Consider the following 27,833-nt stretch of genomic DNA (forward strand, 5'->3'; position numbering starts at 1 on the left):
GGTCCCAATATACAGTCAGTGAATGTACTTTAGATTTTTCAAGTATGTCTGGGCTCCTACTTGGTTTGAACCGGAATCTGAGACATGACTACCACTAGCATAAACCAGCTTGGGAGAATGTTTTATGCCAATTTAATTGAACAGAAACATCGTTGCAAAGACTTTTGTTACAGGATGAAAGAGCAACAATTTCAACAAAAGCTAGACTAAAACAGAGGAACTGTATGAAATAATATAGTCATTTATTTCCAGCAAATTACAGATACAGAAAGTGCCCCCCCCCGAACAATTCCTCTTCCTCTGAGAGGTTATACAGAGCGACATCTCCAGAGCCGGAACATTTGACATCAGCTTTCTTCAAAGGAATTAGAGCTGACAAGCAAACAATAGAGGTTTGATCTTGATGTTAGCAAACTGAAGTTGAGCGCGGCTCCCCGTGAGGGTTCCAAGGTTAACAAGGCAGCGGCAGCTGGGAACAAGCTCAGAAGGCTGGGAATGGGGGCGGAGCTTCAGCCCTCACATGGTCAAAAACATTGACAAAAACCAGCACACTTTTCCACTGCCAAAGTATTATCGCATCACAAGTAATCAACAGACTGTACATCCTTTATTAAACGAATTAAAGAGGCAAACCTAACTCCTGATGGGTTACTCTGAGTCGAACTTGGCTCTGTTATTGTTAAGGCCGTTTTGTGTTTCTGCAAAAGAGTAGTGGCTCGAAATGAAGAAGAAAAAAAAGTCTGACATGGTGCCAAACTGAGCCAAAATGGCAACATAAAACAACCTTATATATAGAATAAATACCATATGTACAATTTGCCTTATGTGCTTTTCAAATAAATAGACATAGCATCACATGCCCCATTGAAGAAGTATTCACACCTTTCTGCTGATGTGGAGACAGTAAGCCGGCACATGGATGGTAAAAAATGAAAATAATGTCGAGCCAAAATGGAAAGATGCCACTTTTCTGCATCAAATACATCCAGAAGACACTAAACAGCCTGCAGTGCCCTCTGCTGGTAGTGTGCAGACTACAGTACTCTGTCTCTTGCATTAGTTGAAGTGGTTGATGAACTTTATGACACACACACACACAAAAAGATGTTTTACAGTTAATTCAAAGATTAGAAAGAAAGACAAAACATTTCAACATATTTAAAATAAACTCTTTAAGACCAAGATTTTTTTTAAACAAACAAAAGGATCAAGTTCTGCACATTAGCACTATGTGTCCCGCACATGCATTCTGCTGGCCCCTATTTTAAAAGAGACAAGGGTGGATGAATTGTGGGTAATTTTTACATTAGCAGAAAGAGATGAACAGCCTTATATTTACAGAGTTTTGCTAAACTTTCCTCAAAACTTCCTGTGACAAAAAAGTCAGATTTCTGAATATGAAGCCAAATATGAATAAAAAATGAACAAAAACCTCAAGAAATGAGCACTGGAAGCTTTGGAGCAGTTAAAATGAACAAATTATTTTATCTCCTCTTCTTCTACCTGTTTTACTTGCCCTACTTGTTTGTTTAATTGGCACATTTCAAATGTTCTGGTGTAAATAAGATAAAAACAAAACGTGCATTAAATTTTTTTTTTTTTTTAAAGCATAGAAAGAAATCCCAAAGTTTTTGTTTTCTAGTTAAAAGTTTCTCCATTTTTATGTTTTTTTAATTACTTCGCTTTTCATTCCATAAATTATTAAACTTCATTTTAATAAGACTTATACCAGAATTACAAAAAAAAAAAAAACGTAACCTGGCGGACTCACCCAACTTTCTACAGCTGTTGGCTAACTGCTAAGCTAAAAGGTTAGCAGACTCAACCACCCGCTGCATTGCTAGATAGCTAACCGATTAGAGTTGTCAGCTAGCTGATGAGCTACATGATTAGCGGTCAATAATTATTTAGTAAGCTGAAAGGTAAGAAATAAATCATTTTTTAGCATTTGATTAGTGAGCTAATTGTACTTTTCATTCTGCTGATTAGCTTTTTGGTTAACTAGCATTGGCATGTATTAGCATCCTAATTAGCCACAACTAAATTTGTTACTCATTTTCATTCTTTTTTTTTATTCCCACAAAGGTTTGATAGTCGCAGTTAATATTATGTTTATTATGGAATATTTAATCAGTTTAAAGCACATAAGGCCGCTTTACAAACAGCTTGAATTAGGGTGACGTGGATCTAAAATTGATAAACTGAAAATCTCACATTTTAGAGGTGAAAATTTAGCTTTACTTAACAACTTTTAGTTGAGTTTAATCTTTTATCCTATTTTATAGAACAAAATAAATAGTTGACTCAAATTATTAACTTTTAAATGGATTTAAAAGAAGTGTCTTTCGTTTTTGGGAGGATCTTAAAATGGTTAAAAACAATTCTGCTCTGTTTGGCTGGTGATTTCAAACAAAAGGACTGGCAATGTTTCCTCCTGGAGCAATCTCCAACAATAAATTATATTCGTATTCTTGATTCTTTAAATATTTTGTTTGATTTGTTTTTCTCACAACATCCTAATTTGTAAATCTGGTAGCCAAGCTATCTTTGAATTTTAATCAATCAGCAGAAACTAATGAGTTAATCATTTACAAAAAACAGGCGCCCTAGAGTGCTGTGCTGCATCGACCTCAATTTGATGCTTCTTTTCTTCAATTCTAAAAGACAGAAGCATTAAAAAATAAAAATCACAGCCCATATTTGTGCTCAAATGAAGCTACGAGAAAAGGCTACAAAAGAATTTAGGTCCAGTCCCCTGTGGTGAGACCACAGCCTTCTCTCATACCATAACAAGGCCAAAAGAATTAATTTTGATATTTACTAAAGCGCTAAATTACACCAGACTTTGTGTAATATTCATTCTGTACATAGCACTTTGTGATAAAACATTCTTGTTTTGAGACATACACAAATATATATGTATATATATATTCTCTTTCATCACTGTGGCTTCAAGTGTTAAAAGCTTTAAAAAAAAAAGAGGGCTAACATCCCCATTGAAAATAATGAGGACTCGCTGTGCATGTTGAACAAGGAGCAATTCAGATTCATAATCAACCAACAGTAAAAATCACGGTCAACAAAAATAAAAAAAATGGATGGGTATTAATTCAAATACAGAAGGGGTAGTAGAGTCTGGGGGTTTGCTGGGTGGTTAGCAAGAGATATCCTTGTTTCCATAGTGACGGAAAGGCAATGTCTAGATTTTCTGGGCCCTAAAGTGAGAAGGTAAGCCACATCCTGATATCCACTGTGGGATATCATGGCTCAGGGATCATCCTGAGCCATGACGACAATTAGCCCTTAAGTTTGTCCACTCAGACAGATTGCTCAGACACACAGACCAAGTCGTCCATCCATGCACGCTTACAGTACGTCCGAGGGGTTTTCTTTGAATGTTTCTGCAGCTCAATCGCCCACATTCATGTCTCTGTCCCCAATGAACCAGCGCATGTGAAAGCAGAGGGCGAGGAAGCCCGTCCCCAGGAGGTCGCCCAGGGCGGTCAGGTACGGGATGGAGAAGTTGTCTGGATCCATGCCCCTCCCCCACATCCAGTTAACCATCCAGTCTGCCAGGTAGAGGAGGATCATAACCTTTGGTGGGTCGAAAAGAAATAAGTTAATGTTCGAGTGGTCATGCGTTCACCATTTACAGGCACAACAGTTCTGTCTTCAGTAATACACCTGGTGCATTCTTGTTCTGCTGGAACATAATTTCTCCAATATGTCACGGGTCTGCTATGGCACCGCCTACCAGGTGGATGTAACCTTAAAATCCGACCCCTGCTTTAGGACTCTAGAGGACGTAAAGGCCCGTTGTAGTGGAATACAACCCCAAACCCTCAACCAGGCAGCTTTGCCTTGATGACTTTCTATACTTGAGTGTGCTTACCTGCAGTAGTGCAGCTGCCAGATAAAAGGTGATGAAGATGGGTGTCAGGGTGGTGTGCCCTCCCCTCAGAGAGTTGATGGTATAGAGGAAGACGAGGTGACCAGGAGCAACCAAGAGGAAGAGCACACGGGCCGAACGAGAGTTAACCGCTGAAACCAAGGAGAAGAGAAAAAAAATAAAAATAAATCTGCACTTCTTCAATTTGCTCGTGGCTCCAGTTCACAGGAACTTACTGGAGCTGAAGAAAGCCATGCAGGGTGTTGGGCACTTCCTGGGGGAGGGGCTAGGTTCTCCCATGGGAAGACCACTCATGTGGAGATAGGTGGAAATTCGACTGGCCTGAACTGCCACCAGATTACCCCCAACACCTTCAGTGAAAACACAACAATTATAAAACGCCAAATGAGCCAAACAACAACAACAAAAACTCAAAGGAGATAGTTTAAAACGACTTCTGTTTAAAAACTGTTTTTGCATGTGGTCTCTGATCGAAATGCCATTATGGTAACCACTTCCTACTGGAGTCTATTTCTGCTGGAAAATCACAATACAACTACAATTATACCTTGTTAATCGCTGGAGTTACGTTGTACAAATAACCCGCAATAGGTGAAATCCACAAGGTAGTTAGCTTTATTTTTTACGATTATTCTAAATGTTTCAGCACTCAAACTCCTCACTACACACTTGATACACTTTTTCTCAGACTGACGTGATCACACTTTCTCCCTTGTTCAGATTCAGCAGGATCAAAAGAAAGGCTTAAAAATACTAAGTCTATCAAAGAGTTTTATTATCGTTACTGTTATTAAAATGAAAACAGCAGTTCTTTTAGCTGAGGTGCATTTCCTAATGCTTAAATGAGTTTGTATTAAACAATTTCTTAATCTTTGTCAAAAATGACACTAATATTGACTCAAAAATTGTCTTATAGCCCCCTATAGCTCAGCCCATGGCCCCAATACTGTTGTGAAAATGACAGCAGCTACTTCTGTGTTGCAGATCCAGTTCTCAGCTGCTCACCGTTGATGACTGGTGTGAAGACGGCAATTCCAGCAAAGTTGGGGTTGGTGACAGTTTTGTCGAGGATCAAACCTCCCACACTGAAAAAAGAGAAGCACCCTTCATGAAACAGCTCTTCGTCTACTCTTTTATCATCATCACTTACACAGTTCCAGCCATGAACGCACCACCACTTATACAAAAACGATTTACTTTTGTTTTTAATTGCTTGTTGCCCATTTTCCATCACCCGTTGGGCCCACTTTAATGAAACGTACCTACTGATCGCCATTGCGATAATGACCGGCTCCCAGCCAGAATAGAGGACCTCCCTGGTGGAGGGGGTCTTCCTGGCGATCAGCACCCACAGAGGGCACATTGCCACGAACGCTGCACACACCAGCGGGTTGGCGTAGTCGTTGTACTCTGAGTCGGAAGACAAGGAAAGCATAGAAAAGTCACATTAATTTGAAAAAAAAAACCAAAAATTTAAAAAGGGAGCAATTGTAATTCTAAAAAATCTGATAAAATCAGAATGGAACTAAAAAGGATTAGAAAATCTGAGCAAACATGCTCTCCTCCTGCAGGAGGCAGTGTTGCAGCTCGGCTCACACTGCGGGAGATGGATCACTTTCAAGCCCCAGACACCAGCTGTGTTTTCGCAGCCAAAATATCCCAAATATTCTGAATTTAGCAGCCCAGCGTGACGTTCAAAGAAGCACCGTAAAGGCTCGGTCCGACTGAGGCAGGACTCACATGATGGCTGCTTTCCTATGTCTGTCTGCGGCTGGAGATGACGGAGCTGCGGGGAGCTCGGGTGTGTCGCCGGTGAAGACACCGACAAAGACCTAACAATAGAGCCAAAATAACTGGAGGCTGGGCCCTGAAGCACAGCGAGAAGAGGCGTGGGAGGCTTTTTATCCTTATTTATCGCACACAGCCAGAAGCAGCGCAGCGTTTCACACATTTTACGTTTCCTACTCCCCTTTTGATACTTCAAAGGCTTTTTGAAGCAGAGTCAAAAATATAGCAACCTGAGTGATTCCATCACTGAGATTATCGTTGCAACTTTAAACAAAAAAAAGTTTCTTTGATTGTCATCTGGGAGCTGTCAGCAATCTCCATCTTCTCAAGAAGCTTTAGGGACTTTTGCCCCCAAAAACACCGCATTCAGGACAAGTTTATACTAAAATCTCTAGTCAGATATGATGAAAGTTAGAGAAAGTTTTGATGTCACACAGAGATTGAACATCAGGAAGATGTAAACCAGTACAATCCTTTTAGAAGACAAGATCATTTTCTGAGCTAAAAAGTTATAAGAAGCTTTTTTCATCTTCTTTTTTAATCTTAGAGTTGTTCCACCCACAACTCTAGTAAACTCCTGCCGCTCAGCAGAAACTATGTCCTAGAGAGTGACACTGATTTTTTAATTGTGGCAAAAACCACCATAATCATAATTAAAAGACCACTGGAAATGCTTTGAAAACAGATCAATAGATGATCGTAGTGAGACTTTAAAGACATAAAATAACAGCCCACTGAACGCAGCAACCAAACACAACAATTGCTGAATTGTTGTCCTCAGCAAAGTCAATTCAATGCTTGCTTTTTGGTGTCCCTAAAATGACTGTACTATCATCACAAATAGATGTTTTAGGTGCCTCTAGAACAATAGATTTAATCCACAACTCGTTCCTTCGGTTTCCCCGAGAAGACCAAACTAATATATATCTGAGCTAAGATGACCAAAACTGGACCCAAGATGTTTTTTAGAAAGTCCGAGGTCATTAAAGTAGCTTTCATGTCTTGATGACTTTAGAACTAAATCATGGTTTCTATTGTATAACTGTGCAAGGGGTAGAAGCACTAAAGAGTAATTCTCAACTGGTCTGAGATGTGTGTGTAAATCTGTCAAGTTTCTAGTACCAAATAAACTTCCAAATGATCTAAACTTGAAAAACCAATGTGTGAAAAACTTGATCCTGTTCTGCCAACTTTAAAAAGTCTTAAAACTTCAATAAATGTTTTTAGCAATAAGTTATCTATTATGACTGTGTTAAATTTTTAAATTATTTCTGCAAAGAATCTTCCAAAGCAATTTAAAATCCTGAAAAGTCCTTTGTTTGAGTAGCAGCTCTCCAATACGACGTTTCTGAAATTGAAATATATTCAACAACATCCTTGAGAAAAAATCTTAAAGAAGATGGTGTCACAAATTTCTCTAGTAGAAACAGTCTTATAACAGTCGTAAATAATCTTAGAATAATATCAAAACTATCCCAAATCTGTCTAAGAACTGTCACAACATTGTCTCAAATTGTTCTTAGTTTAGTTTCTGTAAATCAAACCGTTTGAGAGGGGTTGGCAACGTATGAAAAATAATCTGCAACTGATGGGAGACAGAAATTAGAATCTGACTTTTAAGACGTGTCACTCGACTAATTTTAACCCACATTGCGTGGATGTTACGTCGTATTCATGCAATATTTATTCAGTTTGACATAACGTGAAACTCTTCAATTTTACAAATGTCACAAATTATTTGCGGCCCGGCTAAAAAGAAAAAAACTAATTTATGCTTGATTCACAGAGCTGTCATTTGACCTCACCATTAAACCTCTTGCTTGACTTCTAGTAAAAGGTCTCTTTGGCCCAAATTGCCATTGTACAGACCCAATAGCCGCGGTTACATGGGCAGAATATCTTGATCGGATCAATTGTCGGGTTACAATTCCCCCGTGCACATGGGCACAGAAAACCTTTTTCCGATTAGAAGAAACGTTCACATGGGTCAAACTTTCGGTCAGAATAAATCATTTGGGCATGCACAGTAGTGTCGAAAAACCGGAAGGGAAATGTGTCCCGTTGTAAACAAACCTTTGCTGTCACATATATTTATGCAGCAGCTCGGTTATATATGAGGGGCGATCTTCTTCCAAACGGGCTTTCATTAATGTTATGAATATTATGAAGCACCTGTTCGCTCATCATTTTATATTTAATCCGCGTGGTCAGTGCTTTTTTTGTGGAAGAAGTACGGAGCTGGAAGAACCCGGTGTTACAACACGGGCTAACAACATTAGGATGGACACAAAATCCAGGACTAACCATGCGGGAAACGCTGCAATCTGCAGCTTGGCTGCACGTAAATGTGTGGGAATGACATCAGCCTTTATTTTGTCGGGGCACAACTGGAAACACAATTCCATGTGATATTTTGAAAAGTTTCTAAGGATTGAGACGGCTGTGTAAGCTGGCGGCTCGAGCTCTGCTCTGTTCTCGTTAGTCCGGCAGCCGCTAACCCAGAGCGGCGGTTCGGCTCGCAGTCCGAATTCTCACACATGACAAAACAACAAAACGGACATTTAACAAAGCACCCTCCCCTCAAACACATTAATAAATCCAGCTGCTTTGCTCAGAGAGGTTCACTCGGTCCACTGGCACTGGAGCCCGAATGCAGAGCTCTGGTGCCGGGTCCAGACGTCAGTGAGCACGCATCCCCCCCGCATCTCCCTCGTGAGGGGTGAAAGAAATGGGAGAGCCAGCGGGGCGAGAGCGGAGCAGCGCTTTACGCGGGGCTGACGCTTGTAATTTTTTATGCTCCAAAAATGGGCCCCTTACGACTTTAGAGCCCCTGACCTAAATCCGCCTCTCGGTATTAGGTCAACTAACACTTGTTTGCTCCATGAAATTGCATTTCTTTTGTCAAACTCTTCATCTAATAGAGCTCCTCATAATGGACCCTGGGGTAAAATTCAAGTACAGGTCACTTTCTAAGAGAAAAGCAGAATAAAATGTTGTTAGTACTGGACCATTGTGTGGGGCAATTAAGGAAACTTGTGTTACCTAGCTCCTTGTAGAGCCCAGTGGAGATGCCTGCCAGTAGGGAAAGGGTGATTAGGTCCCCGAGGCTTGCAGCGATGGGTGTGGCCACATTGTCAGGGTTGATGCCAACTTTCCTGGATGCGATGATAACGCCAATCATGATGAGACCTACAAGGGTTGGAATAGAGTTTTTTTTTGTCACTTGATTTTCCCTAAAATATTTACCATTCTGCTATAAGGCAAGGAGAAACAAAAGGTCACATGTTACAGACAGTGCAATGAGAGTACCGAGGATGAGGGAAGCAATGAAGGCGGTGGCAACGCTGGAGGCGCACAGCAGCACGGCGTGACCCAGCCTGATGTGTCCCTCTGGGATCCAGCCAAAGATCACAGCAGCTATGGAAGCCAGGAACCCCACCACTGTCGCCTGGACCTACACAAACACACACGCTTTAAAATGCTTCATCTTCCAGTGCAGCCAACGTGTGCTTATAGGACACAGAGAGCCTCCCAATATCTCAGCCTGCACACACTTAATGGTCTTCTTAAATACACACTACACAAAGAAGTACAACACTAATGTTTGTTGTTGTCACAATTCCATATTTATCTCTTCAAGTAATAAAGAGAGTCATTAGTTCTGAGTAAACCACAGCACATGTCTGTCCCCGTGAGAGTTACCCTTACCTAAAATAGGAGAAGGTTATATGTTACATGTATTCTAGGAAGTACAGTCCTCTTGGTTATATGATACACTCACACTAAATCAGAACTGTCTCACAACAGGTAACATAAGTATGTAGAATACATATATAACATTTTTTGGATAAAACTTAAAAAGGTTATGTTAAGCACAGCGGTTATAGACAAACCATAATCTTGTTCTAGCTCACTATATCTTTACTCTAGAGACAAAAAATTTGAGACCACCTGAGTTGCAGCTGAAGCTTGCTTCAGCTTAGATTAGGAAAAAGGGTTGGTGATGCCCATGTTTCATTATTTTACCTAGGATTCATCTCTGTTAACTAAGAACTGGTACAGAAAGTGAAGTATAAAAGTTGGTATTTTTGATGGGTACCTCTGTCTTTGCTGATGACATTATCATAAGCATGCCAAAGAAGTTGTATTGTCAAGTCATAAACAAACTGTATTTGTTTGACCATTTTACAATGCAGAAAACTTCCAAGAAGCTGTAAAACACTAGCTATGCTAATACTATTTTATGTTCTTACAATGGGAAAATAAATATTAAATACTAATAATTTATAAAAGTTAGCACTGGGATATAAATCCAGCTATACAATGTTGGATATTAAGTGGGAAAAACCTAACTAGAACCATACCTCAAGAGGTAAAAATATATTTTTTAAAATGGATGTCCCATCATTTTATCCCAAAGTGCAGAATCTGTACCCAGGTTTTGTCTATTTTAATTTAAAATCATCCACCAGTGATCTGAATATTTGATTTGAGTCAAAACAAACCATTTATCCAGCTTTGGTATGTAAGGTGGATTTGAGATCAGTCAGTTTCCCACAAAAAAGAGATATAAACAATTTACTTGTATTTTTTTTGCATTGGTGTACCTGGATTAGGGCCAAGTTTCCCATAACCATTTTCCACATGTCCTTGGCTGTATCCATTTGACCAATATTAGCCTGAAAAACAAAGCAAAGCACATCATCATTTCCCCTGTTTGCGTGTTGTTCAGTGCAAACACATGCTTTGGTATCTTGATCCCTTCAGAACAATTGGATTTCAGTTCTCTGGACAAAGACACTCTGATCTGACCCTCCAGCCTGCGGCCGACTCCACTTATGTCATCTCTCCTCTTCTGACACACACACTAATGGTCTACAGAGTCAAGAGGCTATGGTCGCAGTGGCTTACTGTGTGTCCAAAGCCATTATCCAATCCCCCATCCTTTTCTGATGGGTGATTTATTCACAGTTGCAGAGTAAATGTGAATTCTGACATATTTTAATTTGAAACTTATTATATCCATTTCTCCAGATAGGAATTTTTCATTTTTTCCAGATAGTTATAATTATTTAATAAAACATATAATAAAAAAGTAACTTGGGGGGTTAAAAAGAAATGTTATAATGCTGTCTCTTGTGGTGGCACATCCACTGTATGAAGGACATACTGAACATGAAACTTGCTCTGTGTGCATTCACTAATACAACAAATTGATCCATAACACTATTAAAAAGCCAAAAATGAATAACAATCATAGTTACTCCATGTAAATGTGAGGAAAAGAGCAAAGTGGTGGCTGGGTAGCATCAGCACCACAACCAACCCGATATCAGAACTGACTTAGTTTGTCATGACCGTTGTCATTCAGATACTTTCCACCAAACATAAGACTTGTTAAGACACTTAACTTGTAGTTACTTTTTCTTATTTACTTATTTGCTGATTTTCTGAAACCTTTCATACAGTTATAACAACTTTACAACTCAAGACTTGACTTAGACTCATGACTAGATTTGACTTGAAAAAAATGAGCTGATAATGAGCATCTCTACTAACATATTCCAGCACAGCTTATGATGCAACATCCAGGTGATTGTTACAGGACATTTTTAACCAAACCGACCATTTAATTGAGTGTTTAATGACTCATAATAACTATATAAAGGGAATTTAGGATTATCGAGTTATGAGCGAGGAACTGAAAAAAAAAAGCCTTTGCAACATAAAAAACATCCTACTCAACATGGCTTTTAGTTTATTTTTTTAAATTAATAAAGTACATATGAATGTTGTTAAACGTTAATGCAACCACCAGGGGGTGCGATACAGTGCTTTGGTGTGCAGGTCCCATGTTCGGCTAAAATGCAGACGATTGTGTCCGGCATCAGAAGTAAAGCTAAATCTGTTGTGAATGACGAACATACTTAACACTTTTATACTACAGATGTTGCCAGAGACATGAAATAAAATGCTCTCTTCTGTAACTTCGCGTCTTTACGTTATTAGCCTAAATTTCAACAGATTCTGAAGCTCAGAACAGCAGTTTTCTGCCAATGCGGTAATAAAGTGTTGCATTTCTGTGAAAAGTGGCTTTTCTCTGCGTAGAGACAGTTGGGTTGGTTTACGTCAATTGTCTTAACATTATATATATATATATATATATATATATATATATATATATATATATATTTAATATAATTGCGTAAACAGTGGATGTGTTGCAGTAATTCAATGAACAGCAGTACATAGACTAAAGCTCCGGTGTTAAAAGGGTCAAACATACTTAACAACCACCAGTTTCGGTGCTGTAACAAGACTACTGTTGGTCAAAGATGGAGAAGAAGATGTGTTTTTCAGCAGAAAGGGAAGAGGAAAGGCAGAAGTGCAGGATATGGGGGGGGGGGGGGGGATGCTATGAATATGCAAGTGAGGAGGATGCAGAGAAGAAGGTTAGGTGGGGGTAGATGATTCGCTGGGGTGAGCCAGAGAAGGAGCAGCCGAAAGACAAAGATGGAGAAGATACCAAGAGGGAAGGTTGAACATTAGAGACTTTTGAAGCACAGCTGAGGGGTGTTTGTTAATTCTAACACCTTCACATCCTCTCAGATGATCACTTGTTTCTTTGACTGCAGGGTTCTAAACTGATGTGGTTGGGGAAGACAAATGCTTTCAAAATAATTGTTCCCTATTGAAAAGTAGGTTAGTCCTTAACCCTTTAAAGACATTCTCGGGTTTAGTCACAAATGGAGGGAAAATAAATCTGTATCAGAGCAATCAGGATGATTTGAAACAACCAGTCCTGACTCCTAACTCCTATAAAACCTGCTCTGGTTCCTCCACTGGATATCTGAGCAATAATGAGTGAAGACTTTTTCCTCCCCTCACATTTCAAACCACATGCCACCATCCAGTCCATGGAGTGGCACAAAATACCAGACTTACGAGGAGAGAACCAGACGTGTGAATCTACCAGATGAACCCGGAACCACCACCAAGAATGTGCTCCTTGTCAGATCCTGTTATGTAACCTTATACCTACTGCTTCTACTATCACCTAACAAAAAAAGACCCAAGCAAACATCCGTTGCCAGACCATGAAAAATATGTCTTAGGTGGGTGGAAACCATTGACTGTATATGAGAACTGGACAGAATGAGAAGAAAATGGTTTTCTTCCAGCTCCGGCAAAAAGAGGTCAATTCTGTCGCAATGAGGACACTGCCATGTTTGAGCCAGAAGACGTCAATAAGCAGCAATTAGTCCAAATCGGTCCGAGTCAATGCTTCTATGGCACTCTTGGAAGTGCACACCTGTACCACTTAAAAGCGCTCCATGGCTATGTCCCAATTCCCTCCCTAGTCCCTAACTACTAAAAAAAATTATCCACTGCTGGACTTTCTAGTTCCCCGGATTTTAAAAGCAATTCGGACACCATGCTCACTCCTTTTTAATTTTTTTTTAAACAGCAAATATGAAGTCACCAATTTCACAAAGTGAAAATCTAATCAATACGAGTATTTATGCCAACTATTTATGAATCCACTGTGTTCTGAAAATGAAAATGTTGATGGTTTATTTAAAAAAATACATTTAAATACATTTTTTTCTCAAAAATTGTTCAAATGCAATGGATTGTGGTCTATAGTTGTCATTCTAGTGAGCATCAATGCACATTGGTTTTTCTGCAGAGTTCTGGGAAATTTCTAGGGCACTTGATTTTGAGATTTTAGATTCGGACACTATGTAGTGAGTAGTGAAGGAATTCGGATATAGCGAAAGATGTTGACTGAGTAATAGCTGTTTATTTCTTAATAGAAGTTTATGGGAGTTTAGCGTCTCGGAGCCAGCGGGTACTTCCTGTTTGGAATGCCAGGGGGGAGGGGTCACTCAGTTAAGTTCTCATATAGTCAATGGTGTAAACTCATAGAAAACGTGCAGTTTTGTGAAAAAGTTCAAAGAAAGCAGAAAATATAGAAACATTGGGGTCACACAACCGTGACCTGGTGTTCTGTGAAGATCACGGATGACAACAGTGAGTTTCATCAGGTTTACAGTAGACACTCAGAAACCTGACAAGTCCTCCATTTTTCGGGGGAGCCTGCCAACAGTGATTACATTTCGAGCTGTTCAAACAGGGATTACAATTTTTTTTCTTTTGCAATCATATAAGCGCATTAGGAAACTTGCAGTGGACTTAATCTGCTCATTATTACTAACAGCGTGGAGGGAAACGTGGTCCTGCTGGGGTCAGCCCAGCAGCAATGTACCAGGACGGCCGCTGGATTGCGGCCAGCTGGAGATGGATGCGAGTTGGCCTGCGCAGGAATATATATCTCTTATTGGTAGCTCTATAAAAGGTCCTCGGCTGGTCCTCTGTGAAAGTCAACCTTACCTCTTGATGTGTTTCTTGACAGGAACTCCGGCTCAGGTTACAAACCTCAACTCCTTTCCACACAGACAAGTTTTCAGAAACAAAAATTGTTCATAACTTGATTATTAGTTAAAACAATGAATGTCTTTCAGGTTTAGACTCAGCGGTTAAGGTGTGCTACGTCAGAGTGATATTTCTCCCAGCAGCCCTCTGTTACCCAGCAACGGTTTCCAAGTATTCACCTGTTGTTTACTGTCCACTGATACAGAGTCCCGACTTTAACATTTACTAATGTGGAAAAAGCTCTTCAGGCGCTGACTTCCTTTATGACTTCATTACTGTGTGATTAATGCTGGTCTAAACCCCATAGGTGCTAGGATATGCTCTCTTTTGACTGATGTTTAAAACATAAATACACAAAGTAATTTAGTGCACATATTTTTTTAAAAAATTTATGTCATTTCACTTTTTCCTTCAGCTGATCAACTTTTACAGATTTTAAAGGCAATTACACAGTGGGCCTCCTATTGGCGTTCTTCAGCATTTAACCTTTTATTTCTGGTTTAAGCTAATTTTCTGAATTGCTGTGACACTTCTGTCAGCTACTCATATAATTTTAAATTTTCAACCAAACTATCAATCAACAAACATAATTTTTTAGCATCATTACCATTTTTGTGCATGTTTGGTTGGTAATTTAGGATGCAACATAGATTTTTTGTTATTAATCTGCCTACTTTTACACTTAGTTTTTCTCTCTCTTTTTATAGTAAAGCATGTTGGTACCCTGAGGGAGTTGGAAAGTGCTTTATAAATAAAGCTTCATTCGTTTTTTTAACTCTTTGACGCCCATTGAATTACCGTAACTCATCGACCTTTTACGTAATCAACGCGATTCCAACAGATTCTGAGGCGGGGAAAAGCAGCTTTGGGTTGATTTACAAAAGTGATAATGGCCGGCGAAGTGAGCATTATCGAAGTTAACGCACCGTGGAAGCCTGAACTGTCTGACGCATTGCTTCCGCAAAGTCTCTACTTAAGCTAACAGCTACCAGATTCACACCTGACTAGGAAATACATAATATTGCAAATCCTCAAATGACCACTAGAGGCTGGTTGCAAAAGGGAACAATTGCCCGTTGATCTCCATGTTCAAAATATAAAATATATCGTTTTATTAGGGCTAACATTTGTAAATTATTACAGCTGTCGTTTCTGCTTGGCAGTTGGATTACCAAATTGGTTCACTGCTGCACTTAGTCCCGCCTATTTGCCCATTTTTGGAATATTATTGAGGTGGGCAGAGTCACTTTCTGTCAATGTGCCTGTCCCCCTTCAGTTTTGATTTTTTAATTTAAAGAGATGAATTCTCAATTATATATGTGTCTACGGTGGTCAGTTTCCTTTTAAAAAAATGAACCGTTTCTGTTTAAATCCTTTGATGTAAGGATTTGACCACCAACCTGATATGAACCACCTATAAATGATTTATCAAAATAGGCGATCAAGTTATTTCTCAGTCTTTGAATTGAGTGGTGTAACATAGAATCTGATTATAAAAGCGGAGAACAGTTTCTATTGTTTTTTGTTTTTTTTTGTCTGTCTGTAAGAAGTGATGATGGTGCGATTCCCAAACAGGAAACATGGTGTGTCTTACCGCTGTGGAAAGCCTGGAGGCCAGTGTCATCTCCAAGTTGCCTTTGAGCCCCAACAATGCAGGAACCAGAATGAACACCTCCGACACCTCAATAAACACCGTCCAGTGCTGTAATGACACAATCGGATGGAAATCATTAGATATGTTCACACCGTGTTCAAATGAGAACAGAACAGTTAATGAACTTTTGAAGGAGGGTGCATGAAGGATTTAGCCCAAAACTGTGAATGGTAGACCTAAATTTAACAGATTCTAATTTATTTTTTTTTATAATTGCACAACATTTTGAAATCTTTAAAACCCAAGCTCGTACCTTACGCAGATCTTATCCATACGTTCCTTGACTTGGTAGTTGAAGAACATTTATAGACATCATGAGACTGAATCGCCTTACTTCCGGGTAGGAAAATCAACTCGCGAAAACAACTCATATTTAATTTTTAAAAAATCGCTGTTTAGTGTGCCAAAGTTAATATATCATCATATATATGGATATAGTTTACTCTGAAAGGCTGAGGAGAAGAATGAACACCAATACTTGAGCCCTTTAAATTCATAACACTAGTGTGAGACAACGGCTCCTTTTTGAAGACTTTAATGAATCTTCTGTCTGACATTATTGGACGTGACCCACGATAACCTTGAGTGTGGCAGCTGGCCAGCTCCCGGAGAGCTGTTTTTATGACGACTCCCTCTGTGCCTGCAGTTATAGCAAAGAGCTTCCTCTATTAGGCATCCTGCAGTGAAAGCAGGTTCCTGCAATCAAGAGGGGAGCGATTGCTGAGGCAATTGATCTATCTCCAGCAAAAGTGCTTATCTTTGAGTTGCTCCCTTTAGGCCTTCCACAGAAAAACAACAAAAAAAGTTCCCTCTTGCCTGAGCTGAATCAATATTCTGCAAGCTCACACAGAGGAAAGACCCGCTGGAGAAACTAAAGTGTGTGTGAGGGGGGGGGGTAGTGATACTGTGGATACTGCTTTAGCGTCTTCTCTTAGTGTCACTGGGTTGTTCTCACCAGATGTTCAAGAGCGATAAGAAATGTTGTCCACACATCAGTATGCTCTGAAGGTGTGGCGCAGAATCTTCAATCTTCCTTTTGCCTGCCTCTTACGCTGCCTTAGAGTCTTTATCCAATAACCAGTCCTCTGGCCTTGGCTCCCTGCCTCCTGCCAACCCAGCGGCCCTGTGAGCACCTCTGTGAGCACTCCTCTTTCACAGCCACATGCTTTCAAGCTTTCTCCCTTCTTACTTCTTCCTCAACTGTCTATCTCCCTCTTTGACTCCCCCGCCGTGATATATGTTGTTGTGTCCATGGAACCCTGGCTCGCAGCCAAAAGCCCGCCTCCTCGCTTCCAGGAAATCTACTGGACAACTCTGAGTGCAGACCTATAGGAGCTCTGGTATGCAAGCCTCACGACGGTCGAGCTGCCCAATTGAGTAACCTGGCCCCATTTTTATTTGTGATCGCTGTACTGGCTGTACTAAAGCTGCACTGGGGCTTGGAGCGCAATGTCACGGCGACGTCCAGCGGCGTCACAGAAATGACGGCCAGTGGGGTCGACGTCGTCTTCCTGATCCTACGGCATTGGATGGTGAAGTCTGGCTTCATGCGTGAACACATGAGGATCCCAGATGCCAATAGCAAATACGAGGCAACTTGCAGCAGCAAAGAAAGGCCAAACTGACAAAAATATTAGGTCTATAGTAAAACAAATCTGAAAGACCTACTCAGATAAATTCTTATTGGTGTTTTAACATGTTCTTGTGGCATTTTTCTGATGATGGAGGACAAATAAAGAAAAATTAGGCGGAAAAAAAATGCATTTCTGAGGAATTATTCAAATCAGTGTGACTCGGGAGGAAAAACAGCAGTTTGAAAAAGATCATATTTGTTGGATAGAAAATAGGCTGGGCGGGCCACAAGCTCCTTGCTCTGCTCCATTCTGATGCGCTCACTTATAGACAACTGACCATCTTAGTTTTCCTCTAAGTTGGCATCTGGCTCAAAACTGTGCAGCTGGATAGCTCTGATATTGCTCGCCATTTTTGTTGCACCGCTAATGTTAGGTTGGGGGTGTGAGGGGCTGTAAGCTAGCAGGAGAACAGTTACTTATAACAAAGAGCTCTCAGCAATGGGGAGGGGCTTGCTCCATGCCAACGGTTCCGTCCACAACGCAGAGGTAAATTTCTGATAAAATACTGCCAATCTGGAGAAAATATGTCCTAGAAAAAGTTATAGGTTTTACATTTTTTGTCTAAAAACGACATAAGCTTAACTAAAAGACCACTTAGAAGGCTAATAAAATAGTTTAAAAGATAATAGAAATAAATCTTTTCTAGGTACACTTGTGCAACATAAGGGCATGAGTTATTAAAATTCTAGAAAATGTGGCTCAAATTTCCTTGTAGGTTTGAATGAAATGAATTATCTGCTCGCGGCTCAAGTGCAATTAATGTTTTAAAATATTTTTAAAATATTAATAAAATAGGCAAGGTACATGGGTTGGGAGGCGCAACACAACGTGAAGTGGACCATTTTAAGGTAATTACGCAGGAAGAATGAAAGAATTCACCAAAAAAACCCAAACTGAATGAAACACAGGAGAGAAAGCAAACAATCGGCACAACCTTAGCAAAATATGTATTTGTGAAGCTACTGGCTCTTCTTGGCCTGACAGCCTCATGCTGTGACTCAAGCATTTCCACACATGATTCAGTTTGGTGGAATCAAGCCCACAATGTTGTTTCCCAGTGGCTTCGGTGTGAAAACCAAGCGGGTGGATGTGGCTGGAGCAAAATACCATGTGGCGGGCAGAAAGGAACTGTCTGTGGTCAAACCTTTGTCTCAACTTGAACTTCCTGCTAACCGTGGTCTGTATTTTTAGATGTTTTGTTTTTGAGGCCGAAATGGTGTCGGAACCTAAAAAAAACCGCTAGACGGCTAGACTCTGAGACAGGCACACACGCAATTATTTGTTAGATTTAGAGTTGTGACACAAACTATGGGAAGGAAAAGTGACATTTTGGGCTTCGGTGACCTTTACAGACAATATGGAGCAAAAACGAACAAACTTTTAACACTTAAACCATTAACTTATCAGTTTATATATTAGCAGATTATTTTCTGCCCCAATATTTTCAGAGCAAAAAAAAGGAATTTATAAAAGCAACTTATGCAAACTTAGTTAACCCTTTAACACTGGAGATGTCGCCGGCAACACTTAAATAACACACGCTCTTTAACCTACCGTTATTCTCTGACACGATTAATGGACTCTGCTGATTCTCACACGGAGAAAAGCGGCTTTTCAGATAGGCAACACAATACTAACGTAGAGTGATAAATATCAGCGCAAGATTGCTTTTCTCCGCTTCAGAATCCGCTGGAATGACATCAGTTGAGTGAACAGGTTCAATGAATCACAGTAGTCCAAAACATGTCAACACTGGAGCTAAAGCTCCAGTCTTAAAGGGTTAAAGACCGTCTAGCTTAACCATATTTCTTTGGTAGTTGCCCTAATTGGTTCACTACAAACCTACAACTAAATCTGAGCAACATTTTTCTTTAAATGATGTTCAAATGTTGCTCAAGTCCGCCCCCTTTCATTTCAAATTCTCTCTTTTTTTTGCCCATCAGTCTCAATTTTCTCACCAACTCTTCTCAAAGTTGTCTCACATTTGTTCCACTTTCTTACTAGATGGTACAAGACAGATTTTTGAAAGTTGAACTTTTTTGCAAACTTTTAAAATTGTTTAAAATGTCAATGATAAGAGATGCAAAATGCAAAAAATAAAAAAGGGACAGGAGACATTTTGAGACATTTTGGAGACTTCTCTGCAAACGCGAATATTTTGTTACAGTCACCAGTTATAAACGAGTTCGGCAAAAAGCAGCATCAATCAGCCGTTGCATCCAACCGTTTGAGCCAGCTAGCCTCTGTTAGCTGATTTATGAGGAACAAACAGGATTAGCTATTATCTGGTATCCTGTTGTTCCCCCTCACACCACCAGTTTATCTTCTTCTGATAATCAATCTCATCCTCATCTCGTCTCACATTCATCAACCTCCCGCTTAAAAAAATTACTGTAAAAAAAACCTTCATAGGTTATTTACATCCAGCCTGCTTTTCTTCTCTTGGGTTGTTAACATTTAAGTCCAGCTGAGCTTGTCACCCTTGGTGTGCAAAAATATCTGAGTTTCAAGTGATTCTCCTGCCAAGCCTCAGAGCACAACTATGCAGATGACTCTCTGCTCTATATCAGCCTGGACAGTCCTGTTTCAAGCCAACTCTGTGTGGGAATAAGGCCAAACAGAGGCTTTTTGTGCATGTCACAGTGTTTTTTTAAGTGACCAAAAGTTCAGGACCCACATTTCAAAGAAACTCCATTGGAGCATCCAGGTCAAAGCTGGGACTCTTGAACTGCCATGCTGCAGCTCTCAGGTTCCCTTTTAGCAGAGAACCTGCAACGTTTTGACCAAACTAATGAGAGAGACAGAGAGACTGAGTCGAACGATTACCCTCCTGCAAGGACGGGGCAGGGGGATTAGCTGAGTTGGCTTTCCACTGTCAAGGAGGGGGGAGATTTAGGCAGCGAGGCGCCGTCTTAGATGTTCAGCCGAACTGTCCGAGACAGTCCTTTTCGGTAGAGTCTCACCTGGCCTCCCACCATCTTTTTTATTTTATTTATTCAGCTGCCGAAAGGCGACAAAGTCCTCTACCTTGGTGGAGTTGTGAGCGTTTAGTTCTCCCTCTGAGTATCACTCTCACTCGGCTGCAGTGTGCTGCCGTTTCAGGTGCTCAAAGAAAGAAAACTAACCCCCACCCCCAACCCTCCTCTCTGTGCCCAGTTTGTGAGGGTCCACCATGTTGGCATCAGTATGCATGAACACAATGTACCAGTCCACTAAAAGTCTCACACATCCAGTTTGATCTGCATTACCAGCTGACTTCGTCAAAATATGACACAGAAACTTCATCTACAGGCAATTTTAACATCAAACACACGGAGTCACCGGTAAAAAAGAAAAAAAGAAAGGAAGAACTAAATCAAGACATGTTTGTTGTTGTTCGGAGGCTCCGGGGGAATCCAGTTGCTTCTTGTTGTAACAATAAATATCATCATCCAAGTGTGTCACGTTTTAAATTGGGCTAGTGCGCAATGGGTCATTGCAAGTCAGACGCAATGGGGGGTCGGGTTGTGCCAACACTGCAAGCAGACAGGCATGTTGTGCAGCAGGAAAAACAGATCACATGGATCTGCCGCGCTGCCCTTCAGCTCCAAAAGCAGAGTAACAGACGCATGCCAAGGTGGTTGGGGGGGGGGGGGGGGGGGGGGGGGGGGTCCCACAGAACCCATTCATTCACACCTTACAGGGGGTTTCCGACGGTACGATTCCCCGCACTCAGGATTAGCAGTATTCATCAAACATTAAATTTGGTTGTTTTCCATCATGGCAACAGAAATGATATCAAATGTATGAAGCAAGAGAGGAATAAACCCTTATTTGCTCAACGTTTGGAATAACAAATATTCAGACATTGGTTTCTATTTTTTCCATTCACTGAGTTTGTTTTCTCTTGAGGGTTCTAAAAAACAGAATAAAATTCCTCCTTCTTTAAAATCTTCTGGATTCTGTAAGAATTTGATTGATTCTGCAGTTAGTTTAAATCTGTCAAACAATGTTTTTGATTGACCATGAGTTGTTTATCACTAAAGCTGATGGGCATGTTTTAGGGTTGTTCTGGCCCGTGGAGGGTCGTAGAGAGGAGCGACCACACTTTAAGGGGACTGCAGGTGTACTGTATCTTAGAGTTCATTTAAGGCTTGTTGAAAATTGTGTGTTCCATTGTTGTGCCAGTGGTAAGAATATCGTGAAGTATTCCTAAAGTTAATGTAAGTTTCATGCACTTATGACATGCGAGTGACGCTGCTGTACGGTGCCCTTACGCCATACTAGTCGTTAATAAATCTTTAGGCACGACTGCTCCTATGGCTAGATATTAACTGTCTTCGGGCGAAAAATGGGCAAATCTGTACGCAAAGAGCACGCACCTACCGCTTAAACAGCACTTGGAAGCTGTCTATGGCTAATAAGTATTTGTCTGGATTTTTGTGTCTCTACCTCAAAATGAGTTTCCTCTTCTGCTTAGCAACCGACTCTATGCTACCGACATCCGCATGGTAGCACACTAACATTCAAATACAACTCTTTGTAATATTTTCTACCTTTTCGACTTCCATCTTAGGGAGTTTTTCACTGAGGTCAGTTTGTTTCCAAATAAATTCTAAACGACTCATGTAAGAGTTTTCCAGATGTTGTCAAATGGTAAACAGGCTTCGACATGTCTCAAACTGTTCTCACTTCAGTTGCTGCAAAACCTTTGAAACTCAAATTGGGTATAAAACGAAGAATTCAATATTCCAATAAAATGTTTCACAAATTTAGCTGAAATTGTGACAGAATTTCAGCAGGATCATGCAAGACTAAAGGTTTTGTTACTTTAAGTAAAACAGTGATAATTTGCTACCTTTTTCTTTATAAATCAAGATCACCTACCTGGACGATGTCCAACACCATTCCCGCAGCTACTGTCCCGAACCCGGCCAGCAGGAAGGGAAAAACCACTTGCAGACCGATGGAGAAGGAGCTCTCCTTGAAGGGTGCCGGTGGTTCAGGGCTCCGATTGGTGCTGGTGTCGTCACTCTCATTGCTCTGACTCGCATTCTCCAGGAGCGCATCCTCCTCTCGCTGACCTTTGACGTTGTCTAGACAGTCTATTGCTACTACACTCTCCGACCTCTCCTCGTCCACCGTCTCGCAGGCTCTCTCCGTTAACGAGGAGACCTCCGTGAGCTCAAACTCGCCCCCCGTTCCTGGGCTCACTTCTTCCGGGCCGTTGGAGAGGATGAGTGGGTGGACAGTGCAGTTGGAGTTGAGAAAGGCCGGGGTGAGGGGGCCTCCCTCTTTCTTTATCTCAATGGCCCCCGAGGACATGTCGATGTCGGGGACTTTTTCTTGTTCTTTCGACCAAAGCACCATGCGGAGGCCTTTGAAAGACAGTAGACTTGACAAGAAAAGGTCAGCTCACCTTGGCCCAATGGTTCTGGGGCAGTCAGAAGGGAAACGGTCACCTGCTCTGGTCTTGAACCTGCTCAGCCCAGGTTTTATTTATCCCATTAAAGAAGCAGGCAGGTAGTTAGAACCCACGCTAAAGGGGAGAAAAGCACTTTGCGGGAATAGACGTCCAGAAAGGCGGCGGCAGTGCGTCTGCAGAGCCCGTGTTCCTGTCGGTGCTTTGGCAGCAGAACCAGTAGGTCCTCCATTCAATGCAAGGTGCTCAGAGTGGGCCGGCAAAAAAAAGACATACTAGTCAAAACGTTAAAAAGAATATGTTCTTCAGGGCAATGGCAACCTTTCCCCGCGGTCGGTCCTAAATAGTCGCTTAAAGGGTGTAGAAGGAGGCAGACTCAAGTACGGACTGGTCCGTTCACTGGCTAGTGAGGGAGGGGGGGTTTCGCCTTACACTGTGTGGCCACAGGGAGGTTTCCAACGAAGATATTTAAAGATCTGCTGGGGATTGAATTACCTGCTGCCCAAAAGGACAGGCAGACACCTGAAAAGAGAGGACATTCACAAGGGATTTAGTTTTGAAAGAGAACAAGACGACTTCCAGGATAACATGAGACACTTTCCTGAATGAATGCAACAAAAAAATCAGAAATGCTCAGAAAGTTCTAATGAGTGTCAAAGACTTTACCCCCTTCCTACATGACATAGTGGAGCAAACAAAAGTTTCTAACATTCGACACATCGAAACATTTAAAAATAAGTCCTTAGGGACTGGAAATGACAATGCCTTAAAACTTTTGAAAACGCGTGCCAACTTGGAGACAATAACAGATATAATGGTAAAGAAAGAAAAGAGAAGTTTTTATTTTATGAGCCACATATGGAGAAATGCTCAGTTGTATGCTAACTAACGGGTCATATCAGAAAGGCAACTTTGACTAATGGGGAAAAAATTGACATTTTTACTATCACCTGGAGACATGAAAAAAATCAATAGAATTTTTATTTATTTATCAAAATCATAAATTCTAAATACTACAGTTGCTATGGACCAATTGCCTTCAGAAAAATCAAGATTATGAAGAATGGACACAATCTATCAGGCATACCCAACCTACCATGTTGTCAGTATATTATAGACGCATAAAGATTTTTAATGATTCGGGTTGTGGGCTCGCCAAGACGCTAGCTTTACCGTAAGAAAATCTTTAAATTGCAGATACTTAACGTTTGTTCAACTTGTTGTGAACTCAACCTAAATCATTTAATCCAAATACATGTGGCTTTTCACAAAGCTAAAGACTAGTTGCTATAAAGACTTTCAATTTAACTTTAACGTATGACATTTAAAAAATGATGACCCGGTTAAAGAGAAAAAATTATAACTTTTTGGGCACTTTGGATTTTTTAATCTAAAGATGTAAGAAATTAAAACTCAAATAGTGGCATAGTATTTGAAACTTTCTAAACTTTGAACTGATTGGCACAAAAACGTGTTTGAAGGCTTCAGCAAGCCAAATTCAACTATATGAGGGTGATCCAGTGTTTTCAAATTAACAGCATCCTGTAAGCAGAAGGTTCGCTATGGCGACCCCTTAAGCTGGAAGGCAAAAGCAAAGAAGAACATCTTTTTTGCAAATGAACAAGTTGGTTGCTAGGCAGGTTTTAAACATTGGCTTTGGTAAATGTACCTTTATTCATCAGCGCCAGACATCGGCCCTGTTGCATTATAAAACTCCAGACCCCTTTTTCATAAAAAGAAAATGGTGTGATCCAATCAACCAAGTGGTCCTCAGAACACATAAATGTTGCTCTTCTAATACACTGATGTCACCAAGGGTTCTTATGGGTTAACAAGAGCTCTTATTTTGAATTAAAGTGTCCCTTTACCCCAGGGGTCCCCAAACTTAAGGCCGGACCAGGTCCGCCCACCCATTTGACCCGGCCCCCCTGAACGATACCAGAGAGAGAGAGAGAGAGACCCTTTTTTTTGCATTATTATTTTATTTTTAGCCTGGCCACGTGATCGAGATTCATGAAAGCATAGAAAACGGAATCCCTGGTATTGTTTACTCACATCAATAAAGCTTTTTTGAATTGAAACGTCATCTAAGCTAAAAATGTTGCTACTGCAACCTAACTTTGCCCCAGTCATAGAACTTGAACGTGACACCCCCATCAAAACAAAAAATGATAAAAAGGTTAGGTAGGAAAAACACTGATCCAGAATGCAGGGTATTTAACCTAGGGAGTTGATCAGAGAGAGCAAAGAGTGGTGTCTACTATAGGCTAGCCTCCTGAAAACCTCCAAAACTATTAGCAAAGAACACAAAAACCTTATGCGACCACTCATATAAGTCGTTTAAGAGATTCTGCTCTAACAAGTGAAGTTGAGCATTTACCTAAGATTGTGCATGGACAACAGAAACTTTATTTCTGTTAACAACCCACAAATATTTATTTGGTTATTGATTTTCTGAAATCTAAAATACTGTTACTAAATATTTCCTGACTTTTTATGTAAAGACCCCAAAGATGGTTTTTTGTTTTAATTTCATAAATAGTATTATTATATGTTTGCTGATTATTGTAACTTTTTTTTTTGGTGAAGAACCCAAAGAGGAGTATTTAATATCAGATTGGGTTATTAATATTTGGTTATGTGTGGCTTTCAGTTTACATTTTGGCACCCATGCGACTGTCACACTTTCTCTGTTTCAAACTGACCCTGGCCCCTGATCAGAGAATGGAAACGTCAAGTGGCCCTTGCTGGAAAATATTTGGGGACCCCTGCTTTACCCTTTAAAAGTCCTGTACATAATTTCCTTCCTGTTGTTCAGGTTTCCCAGAGTGACTTTAATAAGAACTTTTACAGCTTCCACCTTTACCTGGACTTCCTCATGTAGTCTGATTTCTACCAAAACCTCCAAAGCATCACTTTAAACCTGTTAACAGCAGTATTCATGCCATTATTGTAAGAGGTAAGTTTGTCCCTCCTCAGCAGATAAACACCAATAAAATGATAAAACATCTTTAGAAAGTGTAAATAATTACTTAACCAATGTTTCAGCATAGGGAAAGTATTATTATTATAATCATTTGTCAGACCCCCACCTGAGGGATGATCAGTGGTATCAACCTGATCAGAGTCCACATCTGAACACCTGATGGGTCCGTGAAAGTTCTGCTTTTATTCTGAAGGCCAGTGTTCGGGCCCGCGCGCCTCGCTTCTGCTCCGGCTGGATGTTACGACATCCGCGCTCAGACTTTCTCCGGCTGAAACAATCCTCTGCTTAGTAGTCAGGACCAACACCACCCGAACCCAACATGGCCAAGGCGTAAATTAGTGCTCCCCTGCTCAGGGCTGAATAGACGAGCCCTCCTGTTCTGTTCTGCTGCTCATTTAAACAAGTGCGGGGTCTGGAGCGTCAGGGAGTCGCCGGGATGAACGCAGAAATCTCCTTCATCGTCGCGGGAGCGTGCGGGGCAGACTGCAACCTTTTATCGTATGATGAAGAAAAGTAAAAAAAAAAAAGAAAAGACAGTGGATGAAGTTTTTGAAAAGTTACCTAAGTGTGGAGAGATGGTCGTGGCGCGCTGTCCTCACGTCTCCTGGCGTGGACGCAGATGCGCACGCGATGTGACCGGCACGAGCTCTGCGCAGCCCGTCTTAATGCGTGCTCGTGGCTAATGGTTAAACCCTTCCTCCCGCCTGTCCCAGGCTCTCGCGACCTCGTCACATTTGCACCGTGGCCCCCACCGCGCGCGTTCCGCTCGGACTCGCATCTCTCTAAGCCCGTGCGACTCTAGGGGGGCGGGGGGCGGGGTCAACTCTTCTCCGCACGCGCGCCTACGGCTGGAGGATCGCTTGCGCACGAGCGCGTGCCCTCTGAACCGACGTGCGATTTTTTTTTTTTAAAAAGAAAAAAGTATTTTGCTTATTTACAAACTAGCCGCTGGGAGGGAGGTTTTAATTTAACAACAGATTTATGAATGAACTCCAGCCGCACGTTTCTAGTCATTTATCCACGAACAAGCGGAAGAAATGAGTTCAAGGCGTTTAAATAACACCTGAACGTCCCGAAAACGAGGCCACTGCACACTGTTTAAATAAAGTTTTAGTCTTTAAATAAAGTACACTCAAACTCAATTTAAAAATAACAAATTCATTAAAAAAGGACACATACATTCTAATGAAAAAGGTACAAATGTGCAAATAAATGTCAGGAACTGGTCGTGGAGGACCCAAAATGCAGGAGACCAGGCTTGGTGACAGGAAATAAAACATTTAATAAACTGAAACATGACAAAATTATGGGGCAAAGCAAAAATATGATACAACAGAGCAGATGACCTGACAAGGATGACCAGAAACCAAGACCCTTAAATAGGTTGAGGGGAATTAACTGAACTGACGACAGCTGTGGATCATGAACCTGAAAACTGGACTGACTGACAAAATGAAAATCAAAAACATCACCAAGAACAAAACCACAGAATCCTTACAATAAACACATTAGATTTGGTTATTAAAAATATTATTACTTCCTATCGGCTGATTTTTGTGTTGAAAAATCTTCATTGGCTTATACCAGAGGTGTTTCAAGGTTCCAATAGTATAGCCCAAAACCTAACAATTTTTCAAGTATGAATTGCATTATTTTTTTGCACTAAAGCTACGTACATTTGACGTGCTTTTAAAAACGTGTTAAACGCTTTTGAACGTGCGTTTAGCCCTTGGTGTTCACACTGGAGGAGCAGAGAGGGGCTTCTTCTTTTTCTACTGTTTACCAGAGTATGTCCACCATACTCACCATAATCTAACGAATCTTGCTCCAGGCTTTTTCTTTTACAGCTCTATTCCTCTATGTGAAAGACTTGGTGTCATAGAATCCCAGCCGGCACAAACCACAATTATCAATTTCTCTTACACGATCCAATTTCAAACAGTTGGAACTTCTGTGAGTCCCTGATTAGTCAAAGTTCGACCTGGTTTAATTTTATCGCGCATTCAATGGTCCCGCATTTTGTA

The 27,833-nt window shown here is 40.8% G+C and overlaps 1 protein-coding gene across 1 annotated transcript; it reads right to left on the reverse strand.

Moving 5' to 3' along the window:
* Positions 1–116: 116 nt before the first annotated feature.
* slc41a1 (solute carrier family 41 member 1) lies at positions 117–26,568 on the reverse strand. The gene is made up of 11 exons (XM_023955112.1): positions 26,371–26,568; positions 22,289–23,345; positions 15,729–15,836; positions 10,306–10,377; positions 9,008–9,152; positions 8,741–8,887; positions 5,173–5,320; positions 4,916–4,995; positions 4,126–4,260; positions 3,893–4,041; positions 117–3,594 (listed from the first exon to the last, which is right to left on the reverse strand). The coding sequence occupies exons 2-11, from the start codon at positions 22,769–22,771 to the stop codon at positions 3,409–3,411; spliced, it is 1,653 nt and encodes a 550-aa protein (XP_023810880.1). The 5' UTR covers positions 22,772–23,345; positions 26,371–26,568; the 3' UTR covers positions 117–3,408.
* Positions 26,569–27,833: the final 1,265 nt, after the last annotated feature.

The sequence above is a fragment of the Oryzias latipes genome, chromosome 5, assembly GCF_002234675.1.
Source record: "Oryzias latipes chromosome 5, ASM223467v1".
NCBI classification, from domain to species: domain Eukaryota; kingdom Metazoa; phylum Chordata; class Actinopteri; order Beloniformes; family Adrianichthyidae; genus Oryzias; species Oryzias latipes.